This window comes from Rhea pennata, chromosome 3, assembly GCF_028389875.1.
Source record: "Rhea pennata isolate bPtePen1 chromosome 3, bPtePen1.pri, whole genome shotgun sequence".
In the NCBI taxonomy this organism is placed as follows: domain Eukaryota; kingdom Metazoa; phylum Chordata; class Aves; order Rheiformes; family Rheidae; genus Rhea; species Rhea pennata.
The window spans coordinates 113,797,970-113,822,068 of record NC_084665.1 but is presented as its reverse complement, the minus strand read 5'-3'; the positions used below and the strand labels follow the sequence as shown (position 1 = coordinate 113,822,068).

The following is a 24,099-nucleotide window of genomic DNA, read 5'->3' as shown; positions in this document are numbered from 1 at the left end:
TTAAGGACCTTACTTTGCTTCTATAAAATAAAACAGCAGATCTGACATTTGTATTTTCAGTGCAGAAGTTGGGGCAGAGACAGTACAATCTCACTGTACATTACTGTGTCTTCAGTAACCAGCAGGCTGCACCTCTTTTTAAGAGATCTGATCAGTGACAAAATATAATATTGAATTTGTGAATTCCTTATGTTCATCCATGTATATTTCATATTTTTTAGCTTCTATAATGGCTATCTTTTACATTTAGTTTTACTGCATTTAATTATAATGTTTGAATTCTTTATAAAATATTTTCTTCCTACAATTTCAGGGGAAGATATTTACTTCAATGGAGCCAGAATATGATATCAATGATGTCTGTCTTTATCCAAATTCAGGTACATTAGATCTATTAAGCAAGTTCAAAAGAAAAAGTTAATGCTACCCAAAGCTGTGATCTTTTTCTTATTTAGGTGATAAAGATTAGGTCTACTTTCATCCTTATGTCAGATCTAGGAAAAAAAACGGTTGCTTGTCAGTTAGTGTCACTATATCCTCTGCATTTGTGTTGAATTGATGCCTCTTTGTAGGTGAAAGTTACTGTGCTGTCAACTGAATGATCAGCTGCTTTTGCCTCTTCAAGTGTCTTAAATCTTCCATAAGAATTTTAGTCTTTTTTTAGTCTTAGTCTCAAATGAATCAGAGTTCTCTTTCTAGAGCTAGTAAAAACATCTTTATAACAAGGTTAAAAACTTCTGCAAGTATTTACAAATATTTTATCTCTCTTGGTTTTAGATCTAGCACTTGTACCCAACTTACAATTGAGTAGTCTGTTTAAAATTTTAGATTTCTTAAGTTTTTCTAAGATTTCCAAGATGTTAAATTTTTGATTTTTGAATGCACAGATTGGCATGCATTTATTGTGACTTTGCTCAAATTTGCTGTGTCTCCAAATGTAACCAAAAGGTTACATTTAAAAGTCGAGACAGAGAATCATTTTAACCAAGGTTTCTGGATCTTATCTGAGGAAAAATGTTTTAAAAATGACATATATATGTGCATGTGTGCTTTGGTTCTATGTGAGATTGTAACTGGCTTTAATTTTCCCCACTTGGTTTGAATTGCTAATTGAACAGCTAATTGGTGTTTATAAAGCAGTACTGAAAAATGAAACTAAAGTCCTCTAGAATGGCACGTGACAAAATCCTTTATCCAGAGAATACCTATGTTGCAAACTCTGCTCTTACCTTTATTTTAGATAGAAGTAGCAATGAAGACAGTGACTTGGACTTTAGTTTATACTAGCAGCTGAAAATCAAGATTGTAGATAAGTGAGTTTGAGATTTCTGACAAGTTAAAACTTATCCTGTCTTTTCTGCCAAGTTTGGTTAAGAATGTGTCCTTTATTTCCTGCAAGATGAGTATTTAAACACTCAGCACTACTGACATGGTGGGCATTTCTGAGTTCATGCTGTAGCAAAACTCTAATGGTCTGCAGGATCTTACTGATAAAAATATGAACTGATTTCCATGTTGCTCAGGGCTAATCTCTCTGAAACAAAATGGTGTTTCACTACTTAGCAATTGGGCCAGGTTAGCTTAGCTTTCAAAAAGACATCAATACCATTTTATTAGTGTCCCATGTACTTGTTTTTTTTCCCGGTTCAGAGTGCCGTAAATAATGTGAGTAATAAGTCAAAGCCTGCCAGAAGAGAGACCCTATGGCATGATGCTTAGGGTACATATTGCATGTTCTGGTTATATTTACAAGTTAATTTGTGGGTATTTGAGAATAGCTGTGGTAAGTGTGCACCGTGTAATATGGAGGTCACCAAATCTGGTCTTGTTTCTTCCACAGTGCCTACAGGGGGAGGTCATTAGAGTGAATTATGCTTAGAATCATAGAATCGGTAAGGTTGGGAGGGACCTCTGGAGGTCATCTAGTCCAATCTTCCTGCTCAGCAGGGTCATCTAGAGCATGGTAGACAGGGTTGCATCCTGGCAGGCCTTGAAGATCTCCAGACAAGGAGACTCCACAACCTCTCTGGGCAACCTGTTCCAGTGCTCCGTCACTCTCACAGGGAAGAAATTCCCCCTCACGTTCAGGCAGAACTTCCTGTAGTTCAGTTTCTGCCCATTGCCTCTTGTCCTGTCACACGGGACAACTGAAAAGAGTTTGTCCCTGTCCCCTTGACACCCTCCCTTCAGGTACTTATACACGTTGAGAAGATCCTCCCCGCAGTCTTCTCTTCTAACATCCCTGCAGTATTGACAATAATGGACCATGAGAAGGAGTGAAAAGCAGCTAAGTTGTTTGTCAATGACAATTGTCAAGCTTGACAATTATCTTAGAATAATATACTCCGGAAGTGAACAGTGGAGGTCCTATGTTCCTGCTCAAAGTGAGGCCAACTTTGAAGTTAGATCCAACTTCAAATCTGACTGGGTTCAAGTCATACCCAGTCGAGTTTAGCTAACTATAAGTTTGGATGTTCCACAACTAAGGATGTTCTACAATCTCTGTGGTATGTAGGCATACCATAAGTGCTTTTGCAGACATAGGCTTTATTGTCATGAGACTCTGCAGGAGTCTTTTAGTGTGAAGAATTAAATGTAGATGTCTCCCTGATGCTGCTTATTGGACATTGCATTTTTAAGTGTCTGAACCCAGTAACGTAGACTGTGTATTCGAGTCCTATGTTCTATGACTCCTTGTTCTTCTGTGTAAATTCTTCTTTCTTCTTGGACTGTATCTGTAGAAGGCAGATTAAAATATGGCATTTGGCAAGAGCTGTTGTGGGATGAAACTGGTCTCTATTTTACAGCCCTATAGAGACAAAGGGAAAATTAAGGGACAAGGGTAAAAGTGGTGCACTGCATGTTTTTCATAAATACTGTTGCTGCAAAATGTAAGATGCCTAGCACTACCTTATCCTCATTGCAAATATGAATAATTAAATTCCTGAAAATCTGGAAATAGTTTCTGTAATATCAACTTCTGGTTGTGGGAATCAGGAAAAACAAAATCATTTAATCACCAGTATGGCTACAAATGTGCTGTCTTTGGTCTCCGAGCATCCCTCGATGTTTGTGAAGCTATCGTGAAACAGCAAGTCCTGAGAGATCCTTGCCTAGGCTGTACTCTTAATGCTTTATGCAAAACTACTGCTTGCAAAGTCCTTTTGCTTATGTTCTTATATTCACTTAAACATAGCTTTTGCTGTTCATCGTTGCATAGGAAAAGATACTTGGATGTTTTATTTCACTGACGTGGGTCAAAGTTTAGAGTTTTGATGAGAAACACGTGTTTTATTTCAAACTTGAAGAAAACTTCAAAAGTGTCATGAACAAGAAGGCCTTGAATTTATGTTTAGAACGCTTTTGTTTGAGAAAATTGTTGTTTCACACACGTAGATATATTACATTTTATAATTTTATGATAAGAGTTGTAACATTCTGATTTTATTTTAAAATCACAAAAGATAGCTGCTACTCTGAATTGCAGCCCTTTTATACAACAAAACGTCTTTTGCATGTGCTGTAATGAAATACTTTAATGCTGCATTGTCAGAATTATTAAACAATAACAGAATGAAAACAGAAACTACATTGAAACAAAATATTGTGAAATATTTATGGTAAATTGTGGGTCTGTTTAATGCAGAAAACTTACTCTTGAATAAGTTGAATAGATATGTGTTTCTCTTTTTAATAAATGGTTTCACCAACCAGCTTCATTACTACTACCTTGCATGGGAAGCAAACCCTTGTGCGTCAGTAACCAAACTACATGATGACAAGGTTTATTACATCTCTTAAAGTAATTATGGGTCTCTTTTCTTAATCACACGTGTACAGAACAGGGTTAGGGGGAGAAAAGATTTGCCGTTATTGAGTAGCCTTAACTCAGCTTCAGTTAAGTTGTAGAATATAAATGAAACCTAACAGCATTTTAGCAGCAGTGGATAAAAATCTATGCCTCATTTGTTTCAGTTATTTTAAAACTATTTAAAAGGAAAAGCAAAACCTTTTGCTTTCTCTAAAACTGCTTCTCTCATTTAATACTACTCATACTTGTATTTTTTTTAATCCCCTTAAATCGATAATAGCATATTTTATACTATTTTCCTCAGATGATCCTATTAAAATTTCTTCTCTGGAAAAAAAAGTTTTCTCATTTATTTCCCTCTGAAGAATTTGCAAGTGATCAAGTAGACTGTTTTCTCTTTAATAATAGGTGGAAGACTCTCAAAGATAAGGCTTTTCTTTGTTGTCATCTTTGAAGCACCTGCAGAATTCATTTCTATCATTTTGTCTCTCGTGATTTTTATTCAGTAAATGATGGAGAAATGCTTTTCTCTGGTGGTAGAAATGAGCATGCTGATACATTAAGAAAGCTCTTAATTCATGAAATATATTCTGTAATTTTTTTCTTTTTCTTAAACTGCCTGCAAACCTTTCCAGATTTGATTTTTAGCCTTAGTTTGCTGACTAAGCTTTCACAAATTTCTTGCTTTGCCAGGAAACCAAGTCCCCTTTTTACCAACATTGAGAGTCCAGCTGCATTGTATATTTTTAATAAAAGGATTAGGTAGGAAGGATTACCCCACCCAAGTTAATTGCGTTCCTCTAGTTGGGTGTAAATTATATTTCTACCCTCTGGGTGTGTGGTAATTGACCCCATTATTCATAGTCTCAGTAGCATGTATTACAGTACTTCTAGATCAGAAAGTTATCTAACTTGATTGCTCTTTTTCCTCTTCTTTTTCATGCTCCATCTTCTTGTAATACATGATGTTCAGCTACATAGGAAAGTCAAAATTAAGAAAAAACATAAAGTATATGCCAAATGTCCTTACTATGTTCTTATGTAGAAAGAGTATTCCTCGTTTTGAACTTAACCTATGACAGTTCCAGTTTTCTGTGAATTCAGTGTTTCTACAGTAGTTTTTTTATATTCAAAGTATTTGCAATCATTACTCATAGCATTTCTGTAAGAATAAGTATTTCAAGTTTTATGTTTGCCCTAGATTGTTAATAACACTGGTATTACTACATTTGAAGCCACAATATCCTGTCTCTCATTTTGTTATCCTTGATTTCCCAATTAAAAAAATATAGAAAGCTGTAAGCCATGCTATAATTGATAACTTTGTTTAGAATATATGTTTATATTTGAAAACAAACCAAAACAAAACCAAAAAACCCTTGTATTATTAATACCAATTTATGGCCAGAGTTTTAAGTGCAATACTAACTGGATTTGTTCTAAGGAGTAATATGTAATGAACTATTTAAATTTGTCATAAAAACTGGCAGTCTGCAGGTGTCAGAACTTAGTGTTTCTTGAAGTAGTGATGGCCAGCTGTTAAGTTAGAGGACAAAAGGCATAAATATGTAGCAAATTAAGCGTCATTATTTGTATTGATGTCACATCTTTCCTTTCTTAGTGTATGAGGTAGCAACTTATTAGCTATTCCATGGCCCCATTAGCTATTCTATTGCAGATCCTGAATAGATATTGTATGAGTTACAGGTAATGTAATTTCACCCTTGCACCCTCAACATATGGAGGTTTTTTTTCATACAAATACTCATATTTCCATTCTAATAATTATTTTTTGGCAGCAGTAAATCTTCTCCTTCTCCCCCCCCCCGTTTTCCTGGAAAGATACTGTAAGCCCAGCTTGTCTATAAAATGGATTTGGAATGAATGTATGAATCTACTTCATCTGAATTAAATGCCTCATATATGTATTAAAAAAAAAAAAAATAAAGTTATCCTCTTTTGACCAATATTTTTAATGTGGAAATCTCTTTTTAGGAATGCTAATGACTGCCAATGAAGCTCCTAAAATGAATATCTATTATATGCCAGTAAGTAATACAGATTAACTTTGGATTCTTCAAAATACTGATAAGCAAAGATATTGCTCTTTTAAACTGTCAATAGTTTGGTGCTTTTAAAGTTTTCGTGTTGGAAAATGATTTCTGCAAATCCACATTTACATTCTCTGACTTCTCGTGATAAAGAAGATAAAGCTATCCATAATTTATTCATATAATATATTATTGAAAACAGTCTTTAATCCTACCTTTTGTTACCAGTTTCAAAACTGAATAGTGGCAGTAGGAAATGCATGTGGAGCTTTGACAGAAGAAAATTGCTGCTTTTTGATCAGTTGATCAAAAAAGAATGATTTAAATAGAGACCATATAGTTTGTTGTCAAGATAGCTTTGCTTTGTTGTGAACAATTTTGTTAGTGTCTTTAGTATGTAACGTATACTGCAGTAGCCATGGCAGTTAATATTTTTTTCTCTTCTGACAGAGAAATGTTATTGTGTGGCTTCAAGATTAGTTCTTAGCAGTGCTTTCTGCTCAATATCCTACTTGAATGAAAACCTTTCACTTGAGAAAACACTCACTTGGAAAGCTTAACTACACATTCATCTCTGAGGCTTGATTTTAAGGAGACAATAGCAGCCACTCTTCTGATGTTCATATAGGGAATTGCACAGAAAAATACACCTATGGTTTTTGACTACACAGGGTGTTCACTAGGATTTTTGGCCTGGAAAGTATAAATTCTTAGATGTGTATGAGAATGTTGCATGCAAAATAGTAGACTGAACTGAAAATATGTACGCTTTTCCTTAAGTTTTTTTTTTTCACTTTCTGGACAGATTTTAAATCATAGTTAAAATGTTTTTCAAAATAAATTTTAAATTGGCAGCTAAGAAATCTTAATTCAGATAAATAATTTTTGTTTTGTTTCTTTTTTGTATTTTTTTTTCCTGTATAGTTTTGGCTTCACTTAAGACACATAGATACAGCAGTTCACATTTTTCTCTGTGTAGTGTACACTATATACATGTAGTATATACATGTCTACACAAAACTATGTCCCCCTGTAAACAGTTTTATAGTCTAAATTGTATTCACATGTATTGCTAGATTTTTGAATTTTAAAAATGTGCAAGTCTTAAGTTTTTTTGTGTGTGTGTCATGTATGTAAACTTGCTATCTGGAGGTAAATTGACTTTGTATGCCATTTCTAACCACCTTAAATCTTATTATGGTAACTAGTGCAGTTACCTGCTTGGGTTACCAAAGGAGGAGAAAATAGGAAGAACAAATGTTTTTGCATTTAGGGACAAATATTGTCTATAGTTAGAAATTGAACACCTTGTTTCTATTTACTTTGTCCTTTGTGAGGTTTAAAGAGTAGCTCTCTGAGGTCTTTTTGGCTGTCTTTTTAATTACTTGTTGGAGAAGACAGGCTTTTATACTTTGAAAGTCTGTACAATATTTAAAATTTGAATAGACTAGTTACTGAATTTAAATAATTCAGAGGAGAAAAAGCATTCCTGCCGTCACTAAGAGTAGGGTCCAGCTTCGCTCTGAAAATAGTTTGTGTGCGCAGAGATTTTCTTGTGCATGTAGATGTGCATGATATATGAATTTTATAGCTATAGTACATTAGAGTTGCATATTCAGCATTGCAAATTAGTCAAAAAATTGCTTGTCGCCAGTAATCAATGTTTGTTAGAACTTGCTCTAGCCAGTATTGTTTTGAGTATTCTTGCATGTCTTCAAAGTTAACGTGAACTTCAAAGTTAACTTACTCTCTTAAAAATCTCACCATCATTGAATCCTCTGTGAATACTGAATTCAGGTTTCTGAAGCCAGATATGTAATTTTTAGCTAATAATAAACACTTTTGTAGTAGATTTCAGTCCATACTTTATAGATATTAGCTGTGAATCTAGGTATTATTTAATAGTAGCTAGTATTCATGCAGAGCACAGGTCATTCCATTGAAAATCAACACAAGTCTGTCTTTCCTTAAACTACCCTCCTCTGTCACCTTTCTCTGATCTTGGTATCAAATATTTTAGTTACATGGATAACTGAGTCCACTTGCAGTTGTTTGAATCATAGCTTTTTATGCTTTTTGTGTCCACAGTGGCACATGGACTTACAGATGGACCCCCACTTATTTCTTTTTTAGCAATGTGAACTACAAATGAGAATTTGGTTTGGGGAGACTGTTGGGTAGGAGAACTTGATTTGCTTTGATTTGATCAAATCAAATATGCAATTTGAAAGCTACTGCCCAGACTAAATTTGCTATTTGAAATGAGCTAAACTTCTCCAGTTCGTCTCAGTGACTTTGAGTTTGAGGATCCTGAACGTATCTTAAATATGGCTTGATTTTTCAGCAATCTGTAGTTCATTTAAAAATGATATTTGCATGTGATATAAAAACATGGAGTACTCGTTTTAGCCAATAGAACAGTTGAAGGGAGTGAGAAGAAATTACTTTAAAATAGATATGAAAGTTTCATGGTGTAGTAACTTGCCATTTTCCCTTGTCTGCCTTTTCACAGACGAGAATGAAAGGGCTGGTCCAGTTGATACTGCATAATTGAAGGGTTTCTTATTGTATTTCCTAAAAATCGAGCATGTAGCTGACTAAATCTGTTTTTATTGACTGTTTTGGTTTTATTTTAATCTCTTTCCTAAATGAAGAAAATAGAGACATTATTTCAGCCTTAAACTATTCCATGGTGTTTGTTTTTATGAAAAACTCAATGTTGTTAATGTCATAATGGAAAGATCAATGTCTTGATCTTTAGGACCCTTTATTTGAGTTCAGAGATTCACACCTATCCTTTAGTTTGTGTGTCAGTAAATATTGAGACATGTTTTCTTGCTATCCTTGGAACACAAGAGTAATTTCCTTGCACAGACTAAGATGAGTTTAGTTGTCTGGGTCTTTGGAACTTTGAAAACTTAGCAATTTGGCATTTGCCATACTGTATGAACCCTTTTCATAGGCAAATTTTCTGGCTTTTTAAGAATTAGGATTCCGATTTTTCCAATAAATAATTTGATTTTCTGTTTGTTTGTTTATTTTGAGATAGACATTAATACTACTTAAGACATACCCACTGTTTTTGAGATGTTGACAAGAATTAAGTTGTTATCCTTGAATTCCACAACAGAATAAATGCCTGAGGGAAATGCTACTAATATAGTGGACAGTCTTGTTTCAGAGCTTTTGCAAGCAGTTTTGTATATCTTAGCCAAATAGAATCCATTCAGCTGTCCCAGTCCTTTATTGCCCTGTAGTGCTAGTAATTATTCCAATTTTTTAAAAGTCTTAATTGGAACAACTACAAGAAACTGTCGTGGTTATGGTCAAGGAAGATATTCCAGATATCTAATGTAGGCTGCTATGCTCTAGCCTTTCTTGTTAACAGACTGAAAAAAATAACAAAATAAGAGATACACAGAAGTAAAGTCTTACTGAGCAGGGGTATTTAATTATATGGATATGTGCAGACAGACCCAGAATCTTCTGTGCTTGATTCAAGTTGGCCAGACAGTGTAGGACTGTGCCCAGCCTAATATACACTGTCTCTCAGGAGGTTTTATTAGTGTGGGCACAGCACTATGCTAACAGCTGTATGGTTCTGAACTAGAACCGGCTTGTGTCCAGCCAGCTTGGAGTACAGGCTGACTGAGCTCCTGTCTGACTGAATCATCTATGTAGATATGCCCATTCTCTCTATTTTTAATGCCAAAGCTAGGTTTTCTTTGCAAAACTCAAATTACTGGCTCTTGAACTTTGAGATTATAAAAAAGTTTGACAATGGATATCATAATACTGTCAGTAAATGAAATGGCATGCTTCGGCTTTTATTGCAAAATTTTCTGCGAGTTATGTATGACATTTAAGACTAGGGATGTCTTCAAGAACTATACTTTTCTTTCTTTTAAAAGAAAATTTGAAACAGTTGTGCCTTTTGTGTGCAGAGCTGTTAGTACACGGAAAAGGGAGGTGATTTTTGGTTTCCTAGAAAGGATAGGCAGATTTGGTTTTAAATGGTTTTAAGAGTCCTTATGCAGGTACACAGTGCAAGGAATACATAAAAGTCAAGCTGAATCTGACCGTTAAGATAGTGTCTGCTTTATATAGGTAACATCTTGAGTGGCTTAGTTTAGAGACTTTGGGTTTGTTTTATTTTGTTGGGCTTTAATAAGGGCAAGCACCTCTGACTGAAATTGGGCTGTTTGCCAGTAGTTTAATAGTTAACTTGCAGTTTATGCAAACATTTGGAACCTGCTGCTTGCCAGCTGGCTTGTGGGTACATCATTTTGATGTTTGCCTCAGGAAGGTTGAAATGAAAGTTATGTGTGCCTTGGGATACTTTTCAGACTACTGACTCAGAAATGTAAGTTTGAGCCATGGCCAAAGAGATGAAGAGAGGAAGGAGCTCCACTGACACATGGTGGTCCATTGGACTGAGGTATAAAATAAGCCACATTCTCTTAGGTTTAGTCTAGACTGTCAGCTTCCATGACATACGATGTTCTCCTTTCAAATTGTACAGAATAAATTCCTAAATTATCTCCTGGATGCTTTGAGGGGAAAGCAAGGAGAACAGACATCATTTATCCTGAGTGTTTACTACTGGTTACATGAACATGTCTGATCTTAACATAGACATTTCCAGCCAGTTGTCTCCTTTATGGTACTTAAAACTTTGGGCTACATACTGAAACTGAAACTTGCTCTATTCATTAGGCTGTTAAAAGAAGAGAGCAATTAAGAATGTAATAATAATTAAGTGCAATATTCTGTTTCTGGATTTTTTTTTTTTTACTTTCCTGCAGTCCTGGCAGAAAGCTCCCCATTGGGGCTAGAAGCAATGTGCTTGTAGTGTAGAGAAGATATTAAGTTCTTTAAGAAAAAATAAATCCCGGAGCATCTCTGGCTTCTTTTCAGGTGGTTTTGAAAAATCATTTGATATCCTAGAACTCTCCTACCTAGTTCAGAGTTGTTGGAGTTGGAAATGTTTCAAGGGCAAATATTTCTTGCCCACTCAGTAATTCAGTTTCTCCAAGAATATCTCTATAATAGGTCTGGTTTCTAATACAATACCTACTTCAGATATGCGGATTCCTTTATTGCTAGAAATATTTATGAACTTTGTCTTCTTTAAATTGGGTGCCTTTTCAACCAACCGTTTTTCAAACCAACCATTCCTGATGCTTATTTCCATTAATATATGCCATCTCAAGTGATCTCTCTCCCCTCTTTTTTTTTTTTTTTTTGAAGTCTTCTACTAATCTAATTACTTTGTATCATTGCCCTTTTTGCATATTCCTCAAAAGTACTTATTCTTAAGGAAAAATTGGCACCACTTTTTTTAGTTATCTGAAAAAACATCATCGAAGATTAAGACACCAAATTCTGCTAGCTTGTATGTTTTCATTTAATGCATTGGATATTTGATGAAATAAATTTATAGAGGGAACTTGTACTGAAGTAGATGCGAGTGAAGGCAATTTTTTAATACTTTAGTTCATCCCCTTTATTTATTTTTTTGATACCAGTTTCGAACAGTTCTGGACTGTAAATTAAGGATGAATATGTTTTGGGTGGATTGTAGGCTTCCAGGTTAGCTGCTTCTAAATCTAATTGTTACTGACTTGAACAGTGTAGCTTTTACAGATAGAAAAAGCATTTATCTGAAAGAGTGGTTTTTTTTTTCCTTTTTTTTTTTTTTTTTCCTTTTGTCAATCTGGTAATTGACTGCTATCATTAGTTCTGTAAAAGGTGTTGTAATAATCATTCTGTCTATCATATACATTCTACATCCTGTCATTTTATCACTTAAAGATTTTTTTCCCCCCGCCACTTTGTGGCATTCTGAACACTTACCTCTGTGAGCATAGCATTTCAGAATAGTTTTATCAATCTAAGAGTTTCTCTGTCATTCTTTCATTTTAGAATCTACTCATTGTCTTTTTTTCTCTCTTGAGTCTGTATATGGTGGAGATAAATTTTGACAAAACACCACTTCACATTTTGTACTTCATGCACTTAATGTTGTGAATGTTCATCTATCATTCAGATGCTTTATAGGTGCAGTTTGGGTTTGCAACAAGATTTTCTCGTCTATTTTGGGGGTTCTGCACGGTAAAAGCTATAAAGCAAACAATGCAGTTCTTGGTGTATTTGTCACTGGCATTTTGACAATAATAGAACAAATTGATGTTATTCTGTGATATTTTGATTTCTTTCAGAATGTTTTTATATCTTCTGATTGATGATACTAGGTCATTCTGGAATTAGTGCTACCTCAACTGTTGTCTTGAAGATCATGTGATAAAGCTGAGTTTTTTTTTTGAAGATAGTTGTTCAAATCCTTCAATATTCAACTCCTTCAGCTTTCTTAGCTAGTCTTAGGTAAGATGGAAAGTCACCATGAAACTGAATGTTTTGAAGAGAAAATTTTCTATCTTGAAATAATATATAGTGTAGAAAAATGTTTTATTCCTTAGGAAAAATTTGTAGTAAAAAATACTGTATTTTTATTGTAGTAAAAATACTGTAGTTATGACACAGAATGGTAACTGGTAAAAGCAACAGATTACTGTTGCTTATTTTGAGAACTATGGCTAGAAAGCAGAAATGTTAAAGTAGCATATTATAATTGTTCTTCCAAAGACAGACATGCTAAAAGAAAAATATTTCCATTAGTTAAAAAAAAAACTGAGTTCATCTTTGGCTTTTAAGCTAATTCTGAGTTTTTCATTCATTTTAAAACTGTTTTCCCTCCAGAACATGTTAATCATTTACGCATGAATTTGTGCAAACAGTATAAAATGGATGTCAGGTGAATGATACATTGCCTATCTTATAGTATTAAGTGTAGGAAAAAGGTTGTTTATCTTGACAAACAGAAATGTGAACTTCCTAGTTTTAACCTAAACACTTTCAAACTGAAATATAACACATTTGGTTTATTCCCAGCAAAGGATATCCTCCATTTCCCATACACTGGTTCAGAGAAACTCTGCCACTTCTCGTACATACACAGAAAGAAAGCACCAATGTGTGATAACCAGGAAACAATTTCTAATCTTCCTGTAAAACTTTTTTTATATTTTTTTTTTTGCTGATTATGTAGTAGTTCAATATCATGTATAAACTATTGAAAGTGTATGAATCCTGCTTATTGCTTTTGTGAATAATAATATGCTATACAAAACTGCTCTCAGTTTTTTAAAGGATGATAGCACCATGCTGACAGTTACTTCCGTACATGCTTCTTTATAGTTATCTGTAGATGGTCTGTCAGCTTGTAATAAGAATTTTTTAACCTTTTTAATTAGAAAAGACTAAGCATGTGAGAATTTTCTTTGTGAGGTAGTTTCAGTCAGATTTTGATTTCATTATGTTTCAGAAAGTAGCAGCAGGTGACTCTTGTGACTTATCTGTGTTGTCATCTTCCTGTGTTGTACTCATTAGTGAGCTAGATGTGTTGTGAGTAATGACTATTTCCTTCTATATATAAAATTTCTTTTAGCAAAACTGTGCTCTGAAAAGAGTTGATTGGTTTATGTTGAAGATATCTTCATTGTCTAGAGGTGTTGGACATTCCCAAAAGTGTGCTGCCTCTGTGTGTTATCTCACAGTAGTTGTAAAGCTTCCCAGACCAGTCATCCTCGAAGGTTTGCAAAAAGCAGTTGAACTCCCATGGTAGTGAGTTATTAGAAGCTCACATGTTCTTAGATTTCCAGTAGAGTTTTATCTGTTGCACAAAATAGCAGGAACAATTGGGTTTGGCATTTTTGGTACTTTTATATCTGTAGCATCCCTCAAATTTCTCTAAAACACAAGTCATGCTTTGAACTCCACTGCAGTGAATTTTGTTTTCTTGAACTTAATGATCTTCATAGTATAAAATCACTTGGAATCTGGTTTGTGTTGTGAGAACCCTGTTGTTCCCGGTCACTTGAAAGTGCAAAAGGCAAGTCAGCACACAATGCAACAGTCGGAAAGTTTCCTGTACCATCAGAGAAATGGATAAGATGAATTGTTGGGATTTTCCTTTTTTGTCTTATTCTTGGTTTCCCTTGTTAATATAGGTGGCAGTCAGAGGCACTCATGCTAAAACTGATGTCCCTCTCAGTGCACATATTCTTCTCATCTGTTTCAGTATTGGAGGCTGTGTCCATTTTTTTTTGCCCTTGTCCTTAGTATTGCAACAAATGTTACTGTATTTTAAGTTACAAATTCCTGACTTTGTGAGGGTAGTTCAAGGTTGGAGACGTTGGTGTTTTTTATTTTTTGCCAGGACTTCCACTGTGTTCTGCCTGCTAAAGTTTTAAAATAGTGCTGTTGAAGAAAAATTTCTTAAACTTCATATGAATATTGGCCATTTCGTTCTGAGCAGTAATAGGATTTACCACTTACAGGGGCTGCTACCTTCGTTGGAAGAGCAAGACACATATTGAAACCAGAACTCAAAAATAAAATGAATAGATTGAGGGAAGGGAGAGATGAAAAAGTTGGCCGCCTTCATCCTTACATGCCCTTATACAGAAACCAAATACAGTGGTTACACACAAATGCCCTTTAAGGTATTGGAGGTCATGAAAATGTTGTTACAATCCCTGAAATTATTAGATTGATGTTTTCTGTTCTCATAAGGCTACTTTGCATTAAAATGGCACAAGATATCCCCTGTGTAGAATCTCTTCCCTTTTGTGAGAAAGGTCAAGGCAATTATAAAGTCTCCCCCCTGTCAAGACTTTTTCTATCTCCCCTGTCATCACAATTCTAAATGGATGGGAGAGAATTGTGATGGATTTACCTTTTAAAGAATATTGTGATAATTTGTTTTTATTGGAGTTCATATAGGATCAAGAGGCAATGCAAGAGTTCAAGAGGCAATGGGCAGAAATTGAAGCACAGGAAGTTCCACCTGAATGTGAGGGGGAGTTTCTTCACTGTGAGAGTGACGGAGCACTGGAACAGGTTGCCCAGAGAGGTTGTGGAGAGATCCACAGAGAGATCTCCTTGTCTGGAGATCTTCAAGGTCCGCCTGGATGCAACCCTGTCTACCATGCTCTAGGTGACCCTGCTGAGCGGGGAGGTTGGACTAGATGATCTCCAGAGGTCCCTTCGAACATTACTGATTCTATGATTCTATGATGTGGAGGGCATTCTTCACAGTAATCATTTTATTGCAAATTTGGCACTAGTACTAAATACTGCACTCTTTAAAAATATCTTTTTTTTAGCAGAGAAATCTGAGAAACTGGGAATTCATAGACTGAAACGTTCTTTAAAATAGTGAAACTCAGGAAGAATTCTTGTGGGGAGGGGTATAAAAACTAATTTACATAATACTAAAGTATTTTAAATCTGATAATTCACATATAACTTTAATTATTTTTAAAGTCACTTTCTTGCCTCTATTAGTATAACATTCTTATCTGCTGTGCAGTTTAATTGAGAGTGTCAGGATTCGGTGTGACAGTACTACTCAGCTGGTCCTTCTGCTGAAGGTGATGGCCCTATTCCTTTATTCTCCACCCATTCCTGCTTCTGGCAGAGCCAGCCTACCCCATTCCCTGTGATAGTCTTGGAGTTTGTTGGACCCTCTGGTGTGCTGATTCAGTTGCCAAAACAGATAGGGGTGTTTATGATTGTTCATTGAGGTAACTTGGCTTAGTGAAAGTTCTTGTGAATACTGGAACCTTTGCAAAGCAATTGGTAAGAGAACATAGTTAGATGTGGTAGAGAATGGGAGGTGTGGATGGCAAAAGTAAAATGGAACTTGTCAATAAGACCAGCTCATCATACCTGATCTGCATTTTTCTTATCATGGATAATCAGCAGCTGTTCACAGGTAAATACATCTGAATACTTTCAGAGTCAAATCTTGACAAAAAGTTAAGATTTCTTTACATATTAAATGTGATAGTTTCAGTTCAACTTGTTACGTTCGTAGAATCAGTAAGGTTGGAAGGGACCTCTGGAAATCATCTAGTCCAACTCCCCCTGCTCAAACAGGGTTATCTAGAGCATGGTAGACAGGGTTGCATCCAGGCGGGCCTTGAAGAGCTCCAGACAAGGAGAATCCACAACCTCTCTGGGCAACCTGTGCCAGTGCTCCATCACTCTCACAGGGAAGAAATTCCCCCTCGCGGTCAGGTGAACTTCCTGTGCTTCAATTTCTGCCCATTGCCTCTTGTCCTGTCACATGGGACAACTGAGAAGAGTTTGTCCTTGTCCCCCTGACACCCTCCCTTCAGGTACTTGTACACATTGATAAGATCCCCCCTCAGTCTTCTCTTCCCCAGGCTGAAGAGACCCAGCTCTTGCAGCTGTTCCTCATAGGGCAGATGCTCCAGCCCTCTGATCATTACAATTTTTTTTTCTTAAGTAACTTGGAAAAGTGGCTGTAGCAGAAATGTTTTAAAAATTGCTACATTAGAATAAGGAAAGACTTTGAGGAACTTTTGATTCATTTCCAGCTAGTATTTGTGGGAAAGTGCTTGAAATACATCATGCTTGTAACATGTGCTTTGAGAGGTCATTCTCTTACCTCTTTTAGCTTCATTTGATCAACTGACTTGAAAGTAGTGAGTTCTTGCACTTCAAGTTTCTTTATTTTTCTGACCTCAAATCCTCTCAACTCTGGTTGTCTAAAGAACTAAAATGAGTAAGGAGTTTAATAAGTGGAAAGACCCTTATAAATAGTGAATTGTGTTTAGCTTTTAAGTTTGTCCGCGTACCAGAACATCACAGGGATACTGATGAAAGCATCAGACTCATTTACTCTTAATGTCACTGCTGAGAAGTTAGAGATGACTTGTGAGAAATCTCCATTTTTTTTCTTCTGTACTGAGGAAGCAAATTATTCTGTTAATTTTATTTACAGTTTTAAGGAGTAACTCTTCTGTCTTTCCTGAAAAATTACTTGTTATTTCTGTCCTGGAGGGCTTTTTTCCAAGACTGTGAGCCGCAGAACTGTTATCTTCCTCAAAAGATGACAACTTCACCAAGAAAACACTCGTAGTAAGTGAGAGCAGACGTGTGATTGGTTAACTGAATAATTTATGTTAGATAGAAAAGCTATAAAGCCAAGAAGTTTAGAAGTAGAAAAAGAAGTACTTACTATCTGATAAATACCAGAGCAGAAAGATGTAAGAAGATGCCTGCAAGTTTCTGCAGCATGTGTGGCTTTTTTGTTTGTTTGTTTAAATACTGGAAAGATCTTAATCAACTATTACCAAGGCAGAAATAATTAAGGCACAGCTTTTCCCTGTGCTCAGACTGGACACATGTTTTTTCAAGACCTCCTTCCTGCACTTGCTGGATGAAGTTTCCTACAGATTCTCTGATCCATGTTCAAGAGGCATATTCTTTAAATGCTAATTTGAGAATTTGGTGATTCCAGCTACTGCTTTTAAATAAAGCAGTATTCTTCCTCTTAGGGCATCGTACATATGGCTTGAAAATATATAAAACTGAGTTTCTTCAAGCCTCAAATTTGTCATGCTCTATAAGAAATATAACCTCCAGTTGTTGATTTGGCAATCTATAGCCAAATCGTTAGTGAAATGAATGAAAACCAACCTTTCTGAGATTAGTGAATCTGCCAAAAACATCTGCATGTACTGGAGCTAGAGCTGATTAGGGAGTTGTTTAGGGAGTTAGTGAGAGAATCAGCGCACACATGCCAATTGGTTTGTATATTTAAGTGAAATTTATGAGTGTTAAATGCAATGCTGTTATCAGTAGTATACTGAAAAAGAAGAATGTACAAGTCAGTCTGTCTTGGTCATAGTTGTACTCCAGTAATCTGTTTGATTGCAGTTAGTGTTAAGGCATCAAGTCTGCAAGATACAATGTAGAGTGAATGAAAGCATAAAATTGAAGAATGAAATTATATGGGAGATTCATATGGATTTTATTCCTAAAACTCATTTAATTAAATGGGATTACTCATGAGATTAACAGGGTAGAATTGAAGTTGATTGTGGAGATTGTTTAGGAAAAAGTAGATTTGAAAGGAATGGGGGAATAACATTCAAACTTGCAAATTGTTCTGAGTACATTAGTGACTAAGGGAAACATTCTGCATATGGAAAAATAACAAGGTAACATGATCCCAAGGCTCTTTTGTAACATAGCCTGATCTATTAGGCTCCTTCTGTGTTTCTGGTCAAGAACTTGAAGCTTAGAAACAAGAACAGAGAGCCAGTTTGTCATGTCAACAAGTTAGAAGTAACACATCTATTTTTCAGAGAGTTACCAGTTACATTGATGTAAACGCATCTGATGGAAACTTTTCAAATAATTTCATATTGAGATTAATTCTTTAATTCTTAAAATTAGAGAACAAAACATTAAAAATAGTACTCTTAAAATGAATAGTAATTAATTACTCATGTAATTGCATTAATTAAACTTGGCTATGCAATTAGGGGGCTAATTATGTTGAAAACACAATTGTGTATTTCAACCACTGCCCACACTTGGGATCACCCAGTTGCTTCTCCTTATCCTCTCCTTAGGTGGCATAATTGAAGCTGAGAGTATGTATGCATAGGTATGGAACTGCCTTTACCAAAAAGTGTCTCCTGTTAAAAGCTTAAAATGACTTGTAGTGTGCCATTTTAATTAAACCCCCTCCACCCCCAAATGATGATTTTGTTCATTATTGTTTGTCTCCTACAAAGAATTTATTTTTGTCTTCTACAGATAGATATGTATGTGATGTCACTGGAGCTTTGCATGAAAAATGTTTATATAAAATTTGTTTAAACAAAGTATAATCTAGAAAAGAATATCTTTTTTTTTTTTTTTTCCCTTCCTCCCTAATGGGAACAGGAGAATGGCGGAGCCTTCTTATCATGGAGTCCAGTCCCAATTTATCACAGGCAATCAGACTGCATAATCTTTTTGGTGAATGTATCAGATCGCATCTTAAAATTATTTTTTTTCTCATAATCTTCATTATAAGACTGTTCTAGATTTACATTCCTCTGATACTTAGCTAACTTTTCTAATTTACAGTGTCAGTGTGATAACTTTGCTTGTGTTTGTTCTTGTGCAAGCAGTTTCACAGTCATTCTAATAGCCTTTCACAGTATGTGTTACAGTTTATATTTGTATGTCCTCACTATTATTACCTAGAGTTGTACAAGGTGTTTCAGCTTATTACTCCTATATCATAACAGTGCTCTTATATTTTACTATTGTGTGATTTAATAGTATCAGTTATTTCTGTTCTCTTTCCAACTGATAATTGTTGGATATAAATTGAGCTCAATTTCTAGTATTTTAGTTTTTAAGGCAACTGTTTTTTGTTGTTATTTTTTGTTCTCTTTTTTTGGACAGGTTGTCATCGTCAAATTTCATTGGCATTATCCTACTATATGTGACAATCGTTAGTGAAAATATTTAGTATGATGGTCCTTGAGTGTCACTTGAAACCTCCTTTCTGTGCAGTAATTTCTCTTTCAGCATAAACTTTCTCTTTAGCCAGTTCCTTCTTGGTATTACAGTTATTAAAATCTCTCATCTTGACTAGTAATTGTACATGAGACACTATTCAGAGCTCTGTTGAAGTCCTTATAAATACATTATTTTTGTTTTAATCGGTATTATACAAATGTAGTGGCAGTAATATTTTTTTTAACTAAAATTATCCATTTTTGCTACCTTACAGTCTAACTTAAGATCCATAGAGAATGCCACAACAAGCAATTTGAAAACTTGTGAGAGGAAATTTTACTTTTAAAATAATTGTGCAAGAGCAATGGTATAACATAGTTTCCTTTTTACTTGTTGTCAGCTGTGTTACTATGGTATTGCACAGTATTGCCTTACAGTGTTAACTCCTGTGAAACTGTACAGTGCTGTCTTGTGTTTAAGTATTAAGAAGTATTAGCAGGAAACTAATACTTCTGCTTTATAAAGCCTCTGGAAGCTGTTAAATATTTTTTTTTGAATCATGTTGTCCACGTTCATTAAGTTAGTCTTCTCTTCTAGAGCAATTCATGCAATTTAAACTGCAAATTCTATTTAATTAATTTCTAATCTGATTTATGCTGTCTGTAAACATTTTACATTTTTTTAATTATCAAAATAGACTAATAAAGGTTGGGAGGGGTTTCTGTTGTTTTGAGTCTTAAGGTATGTTTGACATCTTTTTACAACTTATCAGTTGTTATTGTCTCATATGAAATCATCCAGGGGCTTAAAATTTAATGCTCCGAAAAATATATTTTGGAACCTGTTTTGGTTCTCAGAAGAAAGCAGAACTGTTCAATTCGCTCGTGTAGAATTGATCACTTAAACCTTCAAATAAATACTTAACAATATGCATCTTTATATGTATTCGAAGTTGTTTAATTTTAATCTCTTGATATCTGACTGCTAAGCTGCTAAGCATCCTGAGCTTCTTGAAATTATTCCCAGAGTCACATGCTTAATATTTATTAAGATTAGACCTAGTCTTTTATGGTTCAAATGACTATGAAGCTGACTGTCAAATTGTTGAATGGCTTTTAAAAGAACAAGTGCTGTCTAGTATTCCAGATTGAAGATAATGAACATCTGTTGTGGTTTGGAAATAATACCTAGTCTGTCCTGAAATTCCATTAATTTCAGGGGAAATATAGAGTGATGACAATATGATATATTCTACAGAAGTCCTCAAGAATTATGCATGATCTTTAAATCATAATAAATACAGTGTATTTCAGAATTGTACCTTGTAGGATTTATGGTAATAGTAATTTAAATATCTTGTAAAACAGAACACACAACTGGATTTTGAAGTTATTTTAAGGTATTTAAAAAAAAATCTGTGTTTTCCTCTTCCTTTTCTATGGCAGTTTGGCCTTGGCCATATGAGAAGCTGATCATCTCAGATCAGCTGCATATTAGACTACTCGTCATATTATTTTGTATTTTCTATGTCTGCAGTCAAAAAAAAAAGACATTTCACTCTCTACTGATAAAGGTTTGGCATCAGTGGCATCATATTTGTAATATAAGGTGCATCTTTACTTTTTGTGCTTTGCATAACACCAGTGATGTTTGGTATAACACTATAGTACTTCTAGTACTTCTTGGTACTTTTGGTCTGGTATTATACCATCTGGTATAACACTTCCCAGTGAGCCTAGTGACAGGACAAGAGGCAGCAGGCACAAATTAAAACATAGGAGATACCATCTGAAAGTAAGAAAAAACATTTTTACTGTGAAAATAGTTGAATGCTGGAACAGGTTACTCAGTGAGGTTGTGGAGTCTCAGTCTTGGGAAACGATCAAAAGCTTGAGCACCCTGCTGTAGGTGACCCTGCCTGAGCAGGGGGTTGGACTGGATGATCTCCTGAGATCCTTGCCAACCTCAACAATTGTATCATTCTGTAATAATACATCCAAGGCAATGGCAAGACATCTCTATTATCCATTGTAAATGGGAGGATTGCAGTGGGGAGCCTGTTTGGATCATAGGGATCTATGTAGTATCACCTGTAGGGAGAAGAGCACCCTGCTCCTTGACTGGTCTGTGTCACATGACCAGGAGTGTGTGTCATGTGACCTGGCTGCCCCTGAGTCTTGTGATCTAATGGCTGGACAGCTAGGAATAGGATGGGGCGTACCTGCCTTTTGATCTTGTCATAGGTATCATTTCCAGTCATTTAACAGGAGAGAACATAAAACAACCTACCAACTTGCTGTCAGCTGGATCCAGCCCACAGGCTAGGGTTTTCTGTTCTATTTATAGGCAAAAGTATTTTTGTAGGCAGAAGTATTTTCAAAGAACAGTCTTTAATCAGAAATTAGTGGTGATTATTTCAATACATGATTATTCTATTGAAAATAGGATAATCATGAATATAGCAAAAATGTTTTGATCACTGTTGATGGTATCTGACTTCTTTAATAAAAGAAATATTTGAAACAAAGTTTAAAGGTGTACTCACTGAATAATGATTTTCCCACTAGTCCTATGTAACTTTTTAAAAAGTGACAAAAACTAATTTGATTTATCATTAATTTAGTAAAAATGAGAACAGTTAGTTTATAACTTATTCTTCCTGTGAATTCCAATGCATTTTTCTCCATTAGATATAGTAGAATTGTATGTTCTCAATTTAAATTGACAAATAAATAAATCCTCAGTCTGTCCAGCTTCCTGGACGGACTATCCTGTCTGCTTGCTTGCTTGTTTGTTTTGGTGAAGACTGAACAGCACACTAACAGGATGTCTGTGTTGCCCGGTAGATACTCTGAGGTGAGCTGTGGGGCCTAGTTCTGTTCTGACCTGTGCTGCCATGCTTCCTTTGTATAGAAATCAGTGAACTGAGGTAGAATGTGCATACCTAAATCTTGTATTGAGACAAAGTAATCTGGATCATAAAGTATGCACACAGCTATACCCCCCTGCGCACACACACGTGCACACACCTCCTCAAGCTAGTATCCTTATAAAATACTAAATTGCCCTCTGTGGACACAGCAATTTGAGCTGGCGCTGGTTCAGCTGGCACTGGCTCTGCTTGTACTTGATTGCCTGGTGTCGACAAGTCCTCCGAACTCTGATATTTGTACCTAGCTACAGGAATATCAGAGCCTCTCTTTTCTGATGGTTGGTACTATTCCTGGGACATCTATGTGTTGGCAGTAGATGAGAGAGGAACACAAAACTGCCATTAAAATGCAGTGGCATTTTAGTTCTGTAAATAAATGCATTTCCAGGAGAAGAAAATTTCTTGCTTGAGTTTTTTTCTTGTTGTATCTGGTTTTGTTTGCCTTTTTTATTTTAAAATTTCTTCCTTTCACCGTAGCCTTAATGTTCTGTTTTAATGTGTGCAGCAAAACTCCAAAGGTATCCTAAAATAGGTAGGCAGTCAGTTTCAATAGGCTGTGAGAGAGGGAAAGAAAGTAATAACGTTTACACAAACATCTATGTAGGATTTTCCTTTTTGTCAGATTATATGAGAAATCTGAATAATGGTTGACATACCTATTTTTTCCTGGTATTCTGTCACTGTTTTTTTCTGCTTACCTCATTTTTCCTTTATTTTCTATGACCTGATCTTCTAGTTTACTCCACAGATTATATTGAATTATCAAGTCTTGAGCTTCTAAGTGTTTCATGACAGATTATGTGCCATAGAGCTTCTATTCTCAGTGCCAGGTTTTGAGTACAGGGATATTTAGAACACTGTGTGGAGCTTCAGTTTAAAAGCAGATAAACTCTTTTCCCTTATTTCTGAGTCTTCTGCTTTAGTTGTCCATTTAAAGATTTATACCAAACAAAATCATACCTGGGAATTACATCGAGTATTTGGAGTGGCCTGATTTTTAATGAGTAATGTGTACTTTGTAAATCTTGAACAGATAACATCACAGAAGTGAAAGGGAAGAAAAAGGTTTATTGAAGTGATAGAGATCTTCACATAATGTGTCAGCAAGATGAAATGAAGGGGAACTTTAATTGAAATAGACATGAGTTAAAGATTCTCTAATCTCATTTCTAACAATCTTCAGCAGGCAAATTTGATTCTCAGAGAAGTTTTGTTTAGTTAGTAAACAAACTCTTTTTCTAAAAGAAGCACAGTTTTATCCAAAATCAGAGTACAGGTAAACTTAAAAGATCGTCTCCCCACCCCAATCATGTTTTAATTGTCTTGTAAGGAAATATTGCTTAGTGATTTCTTGAATAGCATGAAAAACTGGTACATGTTATATAGTTTCTGCATTCTTGTTAACATTAATAAATTAATAAGACTATGACCACTTGAAACAGTTCAACATGAAACCTCTATATTGTTGGCCTCAAATAAATGATCTATATTAAAACAAATGTTATGTAATTTACAGTACTTTATTGGTAATGCAAGCAATAGGTTTAATTGCATTTTCTAACTGCTCTTGTTCTTAAGGTACCTTTGTTTTCAGAGGGATTTGTTTGTATTACCACCCAGTAACTGAGAGCCTAGCCGTAGTTTTCTGTGTGTAAGATACACAACTTTGTAACTTTATTTCATATTTACAGGTTTTAGGACCTGCCCCAAAGTGGTGTTCCTTCTTGGACAACCTGACTGAAGAGCTGGAAGAGAATCCAGAGAGCACAGTTTATGATGATTACAAATTTGTTACCAGAAAAGACCTTGAAAATTTAGGTAAAACACTTGAATCTCCTCTTTGATTGGCTTCTTTATTCAGTTTTAGATCATTTATGTGTGTAGGCTTGTAATTCAGATGTGACACATGA

General features: G+C 35.2%; 1 protein-coding gene across 1 annotated transcript in view; it reads left to right on the top strand.

Annotated features, from left to right (window-relative positions):
• NOL10 (nucleolar protein 10) overlaps window positions 1-24,099 on the top strand; it is a 57,490-nt gene that overhangs the window by 17,095 nt on the left and 16,296 nt on the right. The window contains exons 12-14 of the mRNA XM_062571159.1: window positions 314-380; window positions 5,807-5,859; window positions 23,881-24,007. Coding sequence (XP_062427143.1) covers window positions 314-380; window positions 5,807-5,859; window positions 23,881-24,007 — 247 coding nt within the window. The remainder of the gene's footprint in view (window positions 1-313; window positions 381-5,806; window positions 5,860-23,880; window positions 24,008-24,099) is intronic.